Raw genomic sequence first — 15,857 nt, 5'->3', positions numbered from 1 at the left:
AGAGCTATCACAAGTAAAAGTAATAACAATTACTCTGTATATTCCCAGGAGGGAGGCCTAGGAACAGTGAACAGAAGTTACAGGGAGTCAGATGGAAGTGTTTTCTAATGTTCAGAGCTTTCCAGGAAAGAAGAGGCAGCCTTAAGAGGACGTGAGTTTCCTAACATTAAAGGTAATCAAGCAGTCTAGATGATCACCACCTGGTGGGTAAGTTTGGAGAGAATTCATTTATTGACCAGAAGGTTGAATAAAATGCTCTTACTTTAAGGTCACACTGTAACACTGAGATGTTTTTAATCTAAAGATCATCCCCATTTCCTTGTGCTAAGAAATCTAATCCCAACACATGTTGAGCAGAGGGAAAAAAATACAAGATGAATAAATTGAATGAAAGGCAATACCAAAGTATAAATAGAAAGGGATGCAGAACTCTGGAGGAGAGAAGAATGGAAACTAACAGGAAAATACAATCCAGCAGAGCAGCAAAGGGACTTCAGAAAAAGATGAAGCATGAAGATGGAACCATGGAAGAGAGAAAAGCAAGGCCAAAGATGCCATCATAGATGACCCAGGGTAGAGAGGATGCCCTCATCTTTCTTGAGAAATGGTTTTATTCGTTTTTAAGACTTTTTTCCTCGGTCAGTGGGAAAGACAGACCAGAAGAACATGGTAATGTAGCAGCATAAAGAACCAGGTTCAAGTGGTAAAATTAACAAAGCTCTTCAGTGGTCAGTGAATTTCTGGCCTCAGAAAGATACAGGATCTGTGTGCCTATGGGGTCAGGTACACCTGCATGGAAGCCACCGTCAGTATGTAAGAATCACTACTAAGGGAAGCAAGAAAAACCGGTGCGTAAAACCTGGTTTCCTAACAAAGGCAACGGGAAAAGGAAAACACAAACCACCTAGAAAATGAGATATTTCCAAGGCCAAACCATCCCGGCAACAACAACAAAAAGAAATGAAAAGAAAGAGTTAAAAAGTTATCTCATACACATTTCATCTGAATTTTATCACCATTTGTAATCAACTTCCAATGTTTCATAATACCCTTTAACCTTAGTTACTCAACCCAGGGAACAAGTCATCTCATTGTTACCCCATTTGAAGGAAGAGTGGAGACTCTTTTCATGTTGATAAGAGATAGAAAAAGGAGACACTCCCAGGAAAGAAAAGTGTTTTGAGGAAACTCCTGGAGCCTGAGGGTAAGAGGTGGTGATAATATGCTTCTTGCCTTAACCCTTTCAAAGATGCATCATATCAGAAGCTAGAAATTCATGGAATCGATAAAATAAAAGTCATTTATTAAAAAAAAAACAGAAATTTTTCAGTACTAAAAAAGAACAGAAATTTTATCTTACTACTCACCCATTTCCTAGGTCTGCCTCTTGGCCGTTTTTCTCCAGTGGCTTCTGCTTTCTGCAAAATGAAAAAGGAAGTTATATCGTTTCCTACCTGACATTTCTTATAAGTGCTGCACCAAGGGACACATTTCAAGTAAGAATGTTCTGGTTTGCAGATAAGGTATTAAGATTGCTTTAAGAATCTCTTTCTCCTTGAAGGTTCATCTTCTCCATTTTTCATTGCATGATGCAGAGAGAGATCTATGCAGCCCTCACCCTAACAGACTCCCCTGGAGTAATCTCTGAAACGCATGAAAATGCTTTTTAAAAGCCATTTTGCCCTTATTTCTACCTGTAATTAAAAAAAATTATTCCCACATATCCATAATTATGTAAAGTAGACTTTTAGAAAATTAATGTTTCTTAAATGATGATTTTTCTTTCCATATCACAACTAAAATTACCAAAATTAACATTGATATATTACTGTACAATTTACAAACCACTTCTACCCACATTGTTAGGCAAAGCAAATCTAAATGTGAGTGAAAATATATAGGCTTCTAACTCAAAAAAACAAATATTAGCACACTTCTACATAGTTAATTTCCTATTCCTTGCCCCAAACAAACACCTGTCAATCAGTTCACCCAAAGCAGAGAGAGAAAAAAAAAGCTAGCTGAAATCATCAATGTTTTTCTCTGAGATGGAAACAAGGGATGCTAAAAATAATAATTAATAAACAATGTATATTATTAACAATTAACAATTCCACACTCAACACAAACCTGACATGAATATATTTCTAACTATCTTAACAGTTTGTTCATTGCTTTACTTCACAGAAGATTTTTCTGGTATCACAGTTGTTTTTTTCCCTTTTGAGTAAAATTTTAATATTATAATTTCCCTGTGTTTATCACGCCTACTCCAATCCCCAAATACACCAACACACACATATCACATGCACTTTCTATAAAAATACACGTTTATAGGGACTTCCCTGGTGGCGCAGTGGTTGAGAATCCGCCTGCCACTGCAGGGGACACGGGTTTGATCCCTGGTCTGGGAAGATCCCACATGCCGCGGAGCAACTAAGCCCGTGTGCCACAACTACTGAGCCCGTGTGCCACAGCTACTGAAGCCCACGCACCTAGAGCCTGTGCTCTGCAACAAGAGAAGCCACTGCAATGAGAAGACCACACACCGCAACGAAGAGTAGCCCCCTCTCACTGCAACTAGAGAAAGCCTACGCACAGCAACAAAGACCCAACACAGCCAAAAAAAAAAAAAAATACATGTTTCTAATTTCCATTTTCAGAGTAAAGAAAACTTAGTACATCCTCTTCTGTGTATGAGAATCATCTCAAGGCTATATAAACACAAAAATACAGGTAACCTGAGCCAGGATAACTCATTTTGCATTTTACTTTTGTTACCTGGGTTAGCAGCAAGTACTTGGTACAACGATACTAAAATTACCTATTATAACTGTCTACACTGCCAAATGACTCTCTTTTCTCCCTTCAATCTGGTAAAAATAGATGGAGATAGGTGACAGATTGATAGATACACAGAGAGATACAAAGATACACAGGTACATAGACAAAATAAGATTTTTATGTCACAAGATTTCTCACCAAATATCTTCCTGACCTATCTAACAGGTTCCATGAATTAACCCAAACTTTGTATGATTATAATGTTAGTTCACATTTATTGAGCATTTAAAATACCCTAGGCACTGGGCTAAGTCATTCGCATGTGTTATTTTAATCTTTACAACAGCCCTCCATGTAAGGTAGCTGTTATTATTTCTCTTAGTTTGCAAACGGGCAATTAAGTCTTAGAAAGGCTAGCTGAATAACTCAGGTCACACACAAAGCTGGTAAATGGCAAGCCTGGGATTGGAACCCAGTTCTGTTGGACTCTGAAGCCAGGGCTCTCACTGTCCTGACAACGCTACCTCCCTCTAGGTTACATGCATTTGCTGCTATGAGGAGATATTTTAGTTAACGAAAATTGTCACTGCCTCAGCTCCACCTAAGAGTCAGATTTGGGCACTCTGAATCATAGTAGTAGGGGTTACTACTTTGAATGGCTCCACAAAGGAATCATTCCTTGTCAAGGGTTAGTGGTCCTGTCTTACCTTCGGTCATAAGGGCATGAGTTAAATTAAGTGAAAGCCAGGAGGGCCCAGTGAATCACACCCTCTTTCTGAGTGTTGTCTCAGGGAGAGAGGGAGATCTCAAAAGGAACACAGATTCCACTTTGGAAAGCTTAGATTCAAATCCCTGCTCCGCCATGTTAGCTTTATGACTTTGGGCAGGTCCCTGAAAACCTTAATTTGGTTTCAGGTGTGAAATGGAGATAACACCTCCGGTGAGGAGTGAGGAGTGAAGTGGCTGCCGTAAATGAGGTGCTCAATAAATGTTCTTTCACTCCTAACCAGATGGAACTCTTAAAGGGGAAGTTTTCCTTTAAGTTAGTCCAATCTCATAGAAGGTTCAATCAATGCAAATATTCCATTACACCCATAGATCACCTTAAGAATGAAGCTCTTAAGAGACCCTCTGGCTAGTACATCACGAGTTATATGAGTACAAAATTCCCTAATACAGAAGTAGTGTCTGATTTACCCTTTAGGAGCAACTGTAAGGTTGCACAGTTTACTCAGTAGTAAATAATACAAACATGGAAGATAGAAATCCTTTCTAATGGGCATGGGGATGGTAGGTGGGGTTGAGAGTAGGAGACTGCTGATCTTAAAAGCTAACAGTGCTACACCAGGCTTTTCTGTATGGTGGTTATGTACCGGGGCCATGATGTGATCCGGGTGTATCTAAAGTCTGTTAAAAAGAGGGTTGTCTTCTAAGAGGGTTTCACTGCATTTTAAAGTCAGAGAAAACAAATCTCTCATAAGAGAGAGAAAGCCCTGCAAACAAGAGGACTTAAAAACGAGCATCCCATTTACAAAAAGTCTATTCAAAAATAAAATTCGCACCATTAACTAAAGGGCAAAATATCACGATTATCACTTGGACTTGTTAAAAGCAAACTTGCTCCTTGGTCTTGGGGCCAGTATTACGTGTAAACTGAAACCCTCTTCTGAGACGACATCTAGAAGAAACACATTAGCTGTGCTGTGTGTCGTCGATCTGGGAGGTTTTCATTAAAACCCACATTATTTAATCATTCTGATCAAACTTCACAAAAGCTGCAAAACCAGTTAGGATTTTCCTTCGTAAACCAGCATAGATCCAGGAATTTTACATATTGGAAAACACTGGCTTTAACTTTTTTCCCTGTGTTTAATGCTCTTCGGAATATTATTTTTCAATAGAAAACAAAACATTTCGGGGGCTTGTTTTGTTTTTAATATGTTAACATATGCAATACTGTGTAAGTGTATATTTGGTTTTCCTTAGCCAGAGTGGAATTTGGTTCCACACTACAAACCCATGTATAATTCAGACAATAACTTATTCTGAGTACTTACTGCTTATCTCAGGGCGGGGGAGTAGGGAGAGAGGGTGGGAATTCTGCATTTGTAAGAACTGAATTTCAGACTATTATCAGCCCTGTTATACTAACGTCTGCAACGATCATATGTTAAAAGTATTATTCCCTCCTGGCTTGTCTTCATTCTTATTTTTGCCTTTTAAAAAAAGTGTAAGTTCAGAACTGTGTATTTAATTTTATAAGATGCTTTAGAAGCAAGTTCATGAGGATTGGGGAGACTATTAAATGGGAAATGTAATTATATCTTTCTCTAAGAAGTTTTGGTACTCCAGGCTCTTAAATGTATGAGCACTAAAAAATTAATTAAAAAAGGAAATTCATCTAGCAAATAGAACTCTTGATCTTGGAAACAGTGCTTAGCATTAATGTCTGGTGCATAAGATGTGCTCACTGCATAATTATTGCATGAAGGAAGGAAAGAAAGAAACACTGGTGTTTATATCACCTGTGTGTTTCCCTGTTGTTTCCCTCTCACCTTTAGAATTCTACAGCTTGGTAGGGCTTTAGAAGACATTTCATCCAGCCCCTTCATTTAACAAATAAAACAACTTCTGGGTGTGCCATGATCTCCAACGTCATAGCCTTCTGGTTTATTTGGGGGCCAGGAATGGGTTGCAGTAAGCACATATTGCCAATCCCTTTATAAGCTTGTAGAGAACTCCCCTCCGAAGATTTCTCAAAACCTAACTTACAACCTACATTTCTGGTTACTGGAGAAAACATAATCTACCTTGTAGCAAATACTTTATGAGATATTTGACACCACATAACAGTGGAAAGATCATAAGCTTTAGAATTAGATTTGAACTCAAGCCCAGGTACTCCCATTTACTGGAGCTGAACATTAGACATGTCACAGTTTACATCTCTGAATCACAGTTTTCTCATTTGTGAAATGAAGACCATAATGCCTACATCAAAGGATTAAAGGAACTAATGTATATGGAAGGTAAGCCTGACAAAAGCTACAGCATTTAGTAGGTAGTCAAATGTCATTTCTTAACTCCCGCCATATTTTAAAATGTTACCCTTAAAAGGAGTACCTCCCAATTTTGTAAGTTTCCAGTCAAAGTACTGAGTGATTTTCTGAGCATTATCTTATTTAAGTAGGGCAGCTATTACTACCCCTGTTTATATGGGCGATTAAGCAATCTGCCCATGTTCTTAAGTGGTGGAACTGAGACCCCATCTGATTTCAAGGCAATAAAGGGTCTGTTCTTCTGGGAGACAGTCCCGTACAAAATGAAGTAGCCATGGGGAAATTTTTTAAAAAACTTCTAGGGTGGAAATCAAATGAGTAGTTAAAAGTAAAATATTTCCAAGTTTCCTATAAAGACATAGACAAGAGCTGAGATTGGGAACCAAGCGCATTAGCCAGTTCTGACTTCTGGGTCAAATTTAGATAGCTATTAATTTTTTGCTATTCTAAATGCTCACATCATACTGTGATAATGCATAAAAACCAGAATGCCCCACTCCAAATCAATCAGTGCATCTGTATACACACACACACAAAAGAGCTAGAAAAAGATTTGGGCTTAGTAGTACCTGGCTTTGTTTTCATGTATCTTTCCATGTATATGTATATATGACTAAGACCTGCTGACTTTAGAGCATAGGGAGCCATCGAAAAACAGTGTAGAGTCACATTTTATTTCTTCTAGTAGCTCTTTCAAAAATATAAAGAGTGTAAATCAATGTGCACTGGCATCAAAATCAACTGGACTAATCAGTCACATTAAATGTTAAGTAATTGTCACTTCACCTTTTTGCTCATCTAGTTCTATGGGCTTCCAAACTGTACATGCAACTATTTTTAGTCTTTAAAAGACATTACAAGTTTGCCATCGCTACATATTTTCCAAAAAAGAAATAAAAGTGAATTCTATCATCCATTGTAGTTCATGCTCATTTTCCCCAAGGAAGTCCTTGTTGTCAACTCCCATGTCATTATTTACACATGCCTGTCTTCACCTATACAAACATGAAATTAAAGCCAAGGCCAAAATAACAGGAAAAGTTATTTTCAAAGTTTAGGATTCTCCTCTTTAACTGTTCCTCTCCCTCCTTTGTAATCAGAAAAATCAATAGCAATGATATGAGAGTTCATAAGGGCGACCTTCCGAGCAAACTACTCCCTACATTATCCTGGAGAAAAAAATGGCTGTGACTACTCCTTGCTAAATCATTTAGAAGATGCCATTCAGCGTTGTTCAGTGGATTAAAGCAATATAGAATAATAAAGCAGCAGCCTAAAATGGAATCAGTTCTCCATTCACCTTTTTCTCCTGGTTGGCACTATAAAAATTCAGAGCTAAAATTCTCAGCATCTAGGATATAAAATTCATTGTTCCACCCTTGTGCCAAGCTATATGGTTCCAGAGCAAGCTCTGGAAACTGCAGAAAGTCAGCTAACAAGATAAGATGGGTCTGAATGATTTAACTGACATAAAATGCTCTTCAGCATCCATCTAGTCTCAAAAAAGAACTGAAATGCAACAGAATACCAATCTGTTATGTTCTCTTGAGCAAAATGATCTGTTGAGACCTTGAGATAAAAATGAACCAGAGCTGGAAGTCAGTCAAAGTAATGAGGGGCTTTCGATGAAAAAGTTCAGAAGAATAACTGGCAAAGAATGAGATCTCTGGGTTCCTTGAAGTAAAGTGATTTCAGAAAATAACTCAAATGTATTTGAATCTTCCATATTTGGATCATAATCTACGATGACTCAAAGGCATTGTGAGAGAGAATTTACTGATACATTAAGGCTCGGTCCTCTCTGGCAAAGTTAAGTGAAAAAAAAAAAATGAGTCAACTGTTTAGGTAAGACAGCCTAAAATACCAAGATAATGGAGACAACAGTTGGGCTTTACATAATTCCACCTGACTGGATTTATCTGTATGCTTAGATAGAGCCCTGAGTCCCAGTGGAAGTTACTTGCCATAAAAACACAGAGGAACTCAAAATAACTCGTACTAGTAACATAGACGCCATAGGCTGGAATTGTATGACAACTGCCTATACCATCTTTCCCTGACTTACCTATAACGATGCCTTTGGTTCCCCTCTTCAGCTCGACCTACTATATCCCGTAAAAAATCATGTCCTTGCTCCGCATCTATGCGCTAATATTTAACTGAAATGGTGAGGAAAACCCATTCTCTCATCCTAAAATATCTGTGCTTGGTGTTAGTAATCATTTGTGAAAAATCAACCAACCTCCTAGGAACACGATTAGAAAAGGAGCACGAATCTTCCTCTATAGTATCCAATTCGTATCAAGTCTTCTTTGTTTAGGCAAGTGGAAAATATAAATTAGGTGTCTGCCTGAACACATTATTGGAAGTATACTTTACCTAGATGGTATTTTCATTTTGTACTTTGCTCTTTATTTCTCTTCACTACAACCTAAAGTCAAAAGGAAGTTCAAGCAAATCTGTGATATCATGAAGTAGGGCTATCTCACACCTGAGATCTTTTTTATACGCAATTCTTCCTATTAAAATTAATTCAATCTCAGAATTTTTTTTTTCCCTAAAAGTACCTGAATGACAATTGGCCTGACTTACAGATGAATTTGACTTGTGACCTTAAAAACTGGAGAATTAGTGAAAGAAACCCCTCCAGTGTTCTCTCATTAAACAGGCACAACAAAAGCCCTAAACTAAACATAAAGGAGATGGTATCTTTCTTCTCTCCAAACATGAGAAATGTGAAAATACAAAGTATTTCCATCCAGCACAAACAGGAGAGGAAAACAAAATAAAACAAAAAGGAAATTAAGAGCCAACTGGTCACAGGTATACCTCAAACTAAGACATAAATAAAAGGGTCAAGACACACACACAGACACACACATACTCACACGAATAAATTATTTATTCAGGAAAACATTAACTTCTGATTTCTTTTATTAAGATAACAATATGAAACTGGTTCAGGGATGAACTTTGAGCACTCAGATTGGTGTTCTTAGGAATAACTAGAATTTCTACATAATGGTTATCCATGGGAATTTGTCATAACGGAATAGAAGCAAAGTGAAGAATAATTATCTTCTCTTCCAAAAGTTCCAGGCATAACAAATTATGTTTTTATAAATGTTTGTTTTATATATTACACAAATCAAGTTTATATTGAATATGACCTGAAATTAAAGTGATTGCTAATTTAGTAGTCCTCCACTTGGTCTTGCAACTTTCCTCATGCATTGTCAAGTGTCACACTGCTAATTTTCCAACAAGCAGTTTTGTTTTCAAATGCCCCAAGGCCAGTTACTGGGTCCAAACACAAACTTTGTAAGTAAAGAAACTCCAAGCAGCAAGAAATTTTAAACATACAACATCATCAGTATCCCAGTGTACACTGTATCTCCTCTAATTTTAGAGTTCTGTTCTCTTATATACTTACCAGGTTTTGTTATATAGTTTCCATTTTGGTGAGTCTCAGTTTGCAGGAGAATTCCCAATTTATTAATCATAGAAGACTTCTCATCTCTACTCTGGTCAGTCTAGCATGTTATGAACAATGTAACTTTTTCTAAAAAAGATAACTTTTCAAAGTCCTAACAAAAATATGTTTTGTTAGAATACAACATATGTTTAATAAACAAATATATGTTTGATAATCATGTTTACATAGGGTACTAGCAAACTCAATAAATACCAATTCGAAAGTGAAAATACCTTAAGTTTACACATGCCATGAACAATTCATCAGTGTCATTCATTATTTTGCAAAGTGTTATCTTCTCCAGATGAAGCGTAATTTATAAAACTGAAGAAATGTAACAGTCAGGTTCTGAGCAAAAATACGTATCCATTTTTATTAGAAAGGGGACTTTTATAACAGAATTGTGTGAAATAATTTTGTCTGGAAGAATGAAAGATTTCAGAGAAAAATTTCTTTCGGAAAAAGAAAGCCTACTTCTGTTTTGGAAGTTGTAATACTATGTGCATACACATGAAGAATTATCAGAAAGATGAATAGCCAAAGGGTCATTTATAAATGCCTATCACCAAAGTAACTAAAAATAAGTCAAACCTTACTTGGGAAGAAACCAACTTTTTGTTATTTTGCTTTAGGTGGTAAATTAGGCACAAGTCTCAGCTTTCCTTTTGTCAATAAAGATTTTGCTAGTCAGTGGCAAACTTTTCAAACTGAAGAGAAGGTGATGGAAGCACCTTTTTACTCGTTCCAAAAAAAGAGTAATACAGTAAAATATGAGAGGTAATTCATTTTCCCTTTTTTTGTATTGAATTTTAAATAATTTATTTATGATGAGATTTACAGATTTCTTCCTGGGAGATGTTATGATGCATTTTTCAGAGCAATTACATCATAGTTTAAATGTTTGTCAGCTAGCTACCAAGATATTTCTTTGCCATTCCATTAGAGTAAAAGTAAGATAAAATTAACTTAATGCAACAAAAAAAACCCCTATGTTAAATTGGCCCTTTTTTAAAATTGAATAAAGCAGGTAAAAAAACAAATAGTAAGTATTCATATTAGTAATATCAGATTACACAGGCACTTTTAAATGACAAGATAATTTAGAGCTACTTCAATGTTTAGTGATTAAATATGAGTACAATTAAATCTTCACTCTGAGAAGCAGTTCTATTTAAATATATCAGAAATCTGTTCTTTCAACTCTGTTCAAGACTGTTAAAACAAAACAGAGAAGAACTCATAGTTGCTCCCTAAATAACTTTATATGTATCACTGGTTGCTATGGAAGTCTACAACACTGAAAACTATCAAATATAATATGGTAGGTGCTCACACTCACAGAGAAAACCACACAAAACATTAATCCTCAAGAGATGAGCATACAGTCATTTTCAACAAATACTGTACATGGTGTACTCAAATCGACTGTAAAGATATATCAAAACTTACTTCTGAATTTTGAACCTTTGTTTTTAACGAGCATACAAACCCACAAATAAAATACAGAAACTTTTTTTCTGATTTATTTGTAAAGCTTAAAAAATGTGAATTTTATCTTCACCTTCCCTTCTCTGTCTACGCATTGATCCTGAGATATTTCTTCTTTGTTAGCTCAAATACCACCAAACATGAAGTTTTTAAACTGCAATTTAAAATTTATAAAGAAAAACACTGGAAATTACACTTGGTTGGGTTCTATCCTGCCCAAAAATATACAATAAATGAGTCAAATACTTGTTTAAAAAATTTCTCATTGTCCTATTCAGAACATTTCTCTATCACCTGAGGTGGAAAGCCTTTTGAGAGATTATGATATATTATATTGTAGGTTTATTGTAAACAAACAAGGTACTTTATCAGCACATTTAAAGCAGTAAAATTAGTGAAAATTTTTTTCCAGAATCCCATAATTGGATTTACTTCTAATTATCATCTATTTGGCAAAGTACTTAACTTTAATAGTGGGATTTGGTTTTCCAATAATCATGTAAATAAGCACAAAGTAAATTAATCTTTATTATTTTTTAAGGAAATTGCAAAAACTTCACCACCAGACAAAATCTATAGCTTTGATTTGTTTTTAACTATTTCACAACTGGTGCAAATCTTAATTGTTCATTCTCCACTCCCCCACCTCCCCCTCCCATCTCCGTTTTAAGTTTCTTATTATTTGGTGATTGTTTAAAAACAGCACTGTAAGCATCTTCATGAACTTTTTATACTAAGTATCTGCTTGAAAATCTCACCAATATTAAAGGTAGGAAATGAGTCTTGGGTTACCCACTTGGGAGAAATCCTTAGGTGCGGATCTAGAATGGGAAAATTACAGGGAGGTTCCTCTGGGCATTGAGAAAGTTGGGAGGACGTAAGAAATCTCACCTTTTGAGCTGCTTTGGAGGGACTCTTGTTTTTGCTGCCTTTGGGTCTTCCCCTTGGTCTCTTAGGAGAGGGCTCACCGGTTGGCTCCTAGTTTCGGGGGGAAAAAAAATGCTGCTGTGGCAAGAATGGCTGAAAGAAATTGACCCTGACTCTATAGTTGTATTTTCTGCCTGTGCTGCTCAACAGAACTGTTGGAACACATTCAGTTCAAGCATAAACGGATGATGATGGTACAGAGTTTACAGAAAGGGGAAATAACTATACTTGTAATCCAAGAATTCATAGAGGAAATTCTATTTCGCATATGAAAGCTAGATTCTATTTCAACCCGAAAAAGGTAACAAAGGCTGACTGTTCAAAGGTTGCTTGTTCTAGAAAGAAAGTTATACATTTTAAGGTGTAAAATATGCAAGGCTGTGTATTTGGCAACGCATAGAAATAATAAGCATTTTACACAAATACTACTCTCCACTATACCAGCATTTTAAACAACAGAAATATGAAGCTAACATCAGAAATATTTCAACAATCTCCCATATTGAAAAAGGTGGCTTTTGATCATTCTGTATATCTATATTGTAGGTCAGTTATAACTCAATCAACACACTGAGTGAAATACTGGAGCAATTATCCAAGTTCTTCAACTTAAAATAACTCCATTCCTCCTGAAATTTCCAAATAATTATGGTAAATCTGTCGTGGGAGGCTTTGCTTGAATTATCTAGGTAATTGCTTCAATTCTTCACTGCCAATTGGAGATGTAGGAATGGTCTCCAGTCTAGATTTAAATGTCTTTTGATAAAAATAAATATTTTCTCCAAAACTTTCTTTTGAGAAAACCCTTATGGGGGTGTACCGAAGAAAACTAATAAAAGGGATGGGGGGTGGGTAGTAAGGAGGAATGGGAGTGTCTGGGAAGGAGAAATTGAAACTATCAATAGGTTTAGCAAAACTTTAAACGGCTTCTATGCCAAGTAGTAAATACTCAAGTGGTTAAGAGAATGCGATGATTAATATTCCAGATTCTAAATATTTATCCAGTGAATCATCAATTTACATCTCATTCAGATTCGGTTATTAAATGAGAATTAGCTTAAAATGCATAAAAGTCTTCAATGAAAATTCGCATCCTATTTAGAGATTCTGAGCAAGGTTTCCTGCAAGCTTCTGTGGGACCACTAGCTCCAGTGGGCACATCCGGAGCAAACACATAGGAGACACATTTTTCTTTCTTTGTGAACTCTGCCTTAACTCAAAGGTAAAACCTCCAATCACCTCCAGACCCCACTGCAATTTCTTTTGGATTATTTTTTGGAGGTGGGGGGCAATTAGTAGTTAGAGTGAGCCGGGTGGCGTGTGGGAAACAAGAGCGGGGGGAAGGGCAGTGACTTCCTGGGAGGTGTAAAACAGGATCCTAACGCGATGTAAAGTGTCGCCCGGGCAGAGCGGGAAAACTCAGGGGCCTCTAGATTGGCTTGTTTCCTTTGATGATTTCAAAAAGGTACAGCAGTTTTTCTAAAACGCACTGGCAAGCAAACATTGTTCGCCTTCCCCACCTTGCTCTCGGGCAGCTTTGGGACTCTAGGATTATTTTCTAATAGGCCTATTTGCCATGAAGGAAGCGCTTTAAGGCTAAAGAACGAAGAAGTAGCTTTAAACCCCACGGAAGCGGAGTTTAAATGTTCTCAATAGACAAGTCCCGCTCCATCCTTGCCCGCGGAGGCTTGGAAATTGCTGCGAACAAAACCCCTCCACCCCGGGCGCTGCGCGCAGCTCCGCAAGCGCAGGCTACACGCTTAATTGGTTGCATCCGCAGACAAAACCCTCCACTCCGCGGGGTCCCGGGCGCCCCTCGATCGTCCCCTCCCAACCCCCAGTCACTCGCTCTGGAGAAGGACGTTTCAGGTCTGCAGCTCTGAGGCGCGGCACCCAAGGCAAAAGGGGGACTGGGCGCCTGGCGAGGAAGTGACCCTAGCTACCGTGCACCCTCTCGGACACTGCTTGCCACCGCGCCCTTGGCTGAACTACTTAATCCTATCCCGTGGGGACCCAGGGTCTCCTGTAGCCAGCCCCTTTCCTGGGACACCTCAGCAGCGGCCGCATTTAAAGAGCCCGAGGAGAACCGGGCGGGCCCACGAGTTCTTTGTCGGGAGGGCGCGAGTCTCAGGCCACCGAGAACTTGGGGAGGGCGCCAAGGGGGCGGCTGCGGCGCGCCAGTCCCCGGCCAGCGAGCAGCCCCAGTTGGCGGGAGAAAGAGCCTCCGGCCCCCGAGGCTTCAGCCCCTCCAACCCTGACCCGCCAGAGTACCCCTAACCGCCGGGCCACTGCAAAGCGGCTCGGAAAGTGCCTGGCGAGCCCCGACTTGTCGGACCCGGCCGCTTCCCGTCACCAGGAGACACCGCGCCACTCGGGCCGGGCACAATAGCGAAAGTCCGAAGACGCGCTTCGCCCGACCCCGCCTCCAGCCCGCACCCGGCCGCCCGCCCGCCGTGGCTCCCACCTCCCGGCCCAGAGGGGCGCGGGCGCCCGGGGCTCTGCCGCGCACTCGCGCCGGGACTCCGTAGCTCGCCCCCGCGGCGGCGTGCGGCGGCCGCGGCGGCTGGACTCCCGCGCTCGGGTGGCCGCGGGTCGCGGGGCCCTCGCGGAGGGAGCGGAGGTGGGCTGCTGCCCGCACCCCGCCCGCGTACTGACTTGCTGCTGCTTCCTGGGTCGGCCGCGTCCTCTCTTCTGAGGCGCCGGGGCGGCAGGTTGTCCCTGGGCTGAAGTGGACGGCTGCCCGGCGCCTTCACCGCGTGCGCTCATCCTGCCTCCCGCCGCCGCTACCGCTGCCGCCGCCGCTCCTACCGCCGCTGCAGCCGCTTCGCCTCTGACGCCCGGAATCTGCCCAGCACCTTTCGGGAGACTGCGAGGTAGGGCTGGAGAACGAGGCGGGTTGGGCGAGAGCTGGCGTGCGGCGAGGGCTGCTGCTGCTTAGGCTGCCGCCGCTGCCACCATCAACACCGGACGTCCAGCGGCTGCCAACAAGAGAGAAGAGGGGAGGAGGAGGAGAGAAGGAGGCGCTGCTGGTGGCGGCGGCAGGGTGGGTGGGTGCCGGAGGTGGAGGTGACGGTGGAGGTAGCGAGAGGAGGCGGAGAGCGAAGGAGAAGGAAAAGAGGGTTTCAAGTTGGGAGGCTACCCTCTCAGTTTGGGATCAGAAGTTGCGGTCACCGGGAGCACTTCGGAAGCGGCTTGGAAAGGGAAGAGACTTGGAGTGAATTGTGTCCCTTGAAACGTTAGGCGGGGAAAGAATTCCTCCTCCTCTTCCCCCTCGCTCCGCGCTCGCAGAGCAAGAAAGAGAAAGAGAGAGAAAACAAATAGCGCCTTGGGCAGTCGGAAAGCAGAGGGAGGATGGGGAGATTCTGCCGGGATCGGGTCGGGCACTGAGCGCGGGCAGGGGACGGAGCGGTGGGTGGCACCGCGCCTCCTCGGGTGGCGGGAGCGGGCGGCAGCGGCACCGGGGAGTCGGAGGGGGACGGGCTGATTGCTCTTGCGTCCTGCACCAAGCGCGCGCTGCCCGGGCTGGAAGTTTTCTGAGTTCCTGCCCCAGGATTCAAGCGGGATGAGAGTGTGTATGTATGTGTGTGTGTGTGCGTGTGCGTGTATGTGTGTGTGTGTGTGTGTGTGTGCGCGCGCTTGGGGAGGGGGCGGCGGGATGGGGGGGAGTGCCCACCTCTAATCGTGGGCGGATAAAGGGGAGGGGGCTGCGCCCTAGGAAAAGTATGAGGAGGAGGGAGGCCAGGCGGACCGCCGAGCCAAGGCGCCTGGCCGTGGGCCAGAGGCAGCGTTCGAAATACAGCTGCCTCCGCGGCGGCGGCGCCCGGGTGCCACCCGGAGCCCCGCTCACGTGCTTTCGCCCGGCGGCGGGGTTAAAGGGACAGGCCGGGGATGCCGGGCCAGCTCGCCGCCGGCCTCGCCCCACCCGCCGCCCGAGGTCGCCCCTGGCCGGCTGTCCTAGGAAGGCGCGGAAATGTGGCTGCCCCCGGAGCCGCGTTTACGGGCTTGGCCTTTACCTGCACCTCCACGATGCGGAGCCAACACTCTGCAGGAAGCGTCTGGCTGCACGCGCGGCAGAGTTCTCGTTTCCTAGGAGTGGGGATCGACTGAAGAGGAGTAGAAGCAGG

General features: G+C 41.6%; 1 protein-coding gene across 1 annotated transcript in view; it reads right to left on the bottom strand.

Moving 5' to 3' along the window:
• HMGA2 (high mobility group AT-hook 2) overlaps positions 1–15,268 on the bottom strand; it is a 139,702-nt gene extending 124,434 nt beyond the window's left edge. The window contains exons 1-3 of the mRNA XM_004276598.4: positions 14,389–15,268; positions 11,698–11,784; positions 1,368–1,418 (exon numbers count right to left, since the gene is read on the bottom strand). Of these exons, the coding sequence (XP_004276646.1) occupies positions 1,368–1,418; positions 11,698–11,784; positions 14,389–14,499 (249 nt within the window). The 5' untranslated portion in view covers positions 14,500–15,268. The remainder of the gene's footprint in view (positions 1–1,367; positions 1,419–11,697; positions 11,785–14,388) is intronic.
• Positions 15,269–15,857: the final 589 nt, after the last annotated feature.

Source organism: Orcinus orca, chromosome 11 (genome assembly GCF_937001465.1).
Source record: "Orcinus orca chromosome 11, mOrcOrc1.1, whole genome shotgun sequence".
NCBI classification, from domain to species: Eukaryota; Metazoa; Chordata; class Mammalia; order Artiodactyla; family Delphinidae; genus Orcinus; species Orcinus orca.
The sequence above is the reverse complement of the archived record's forward strand: the minus strand, read 5'-3'. Positions and strand labels throughout refer to the sequence as shown.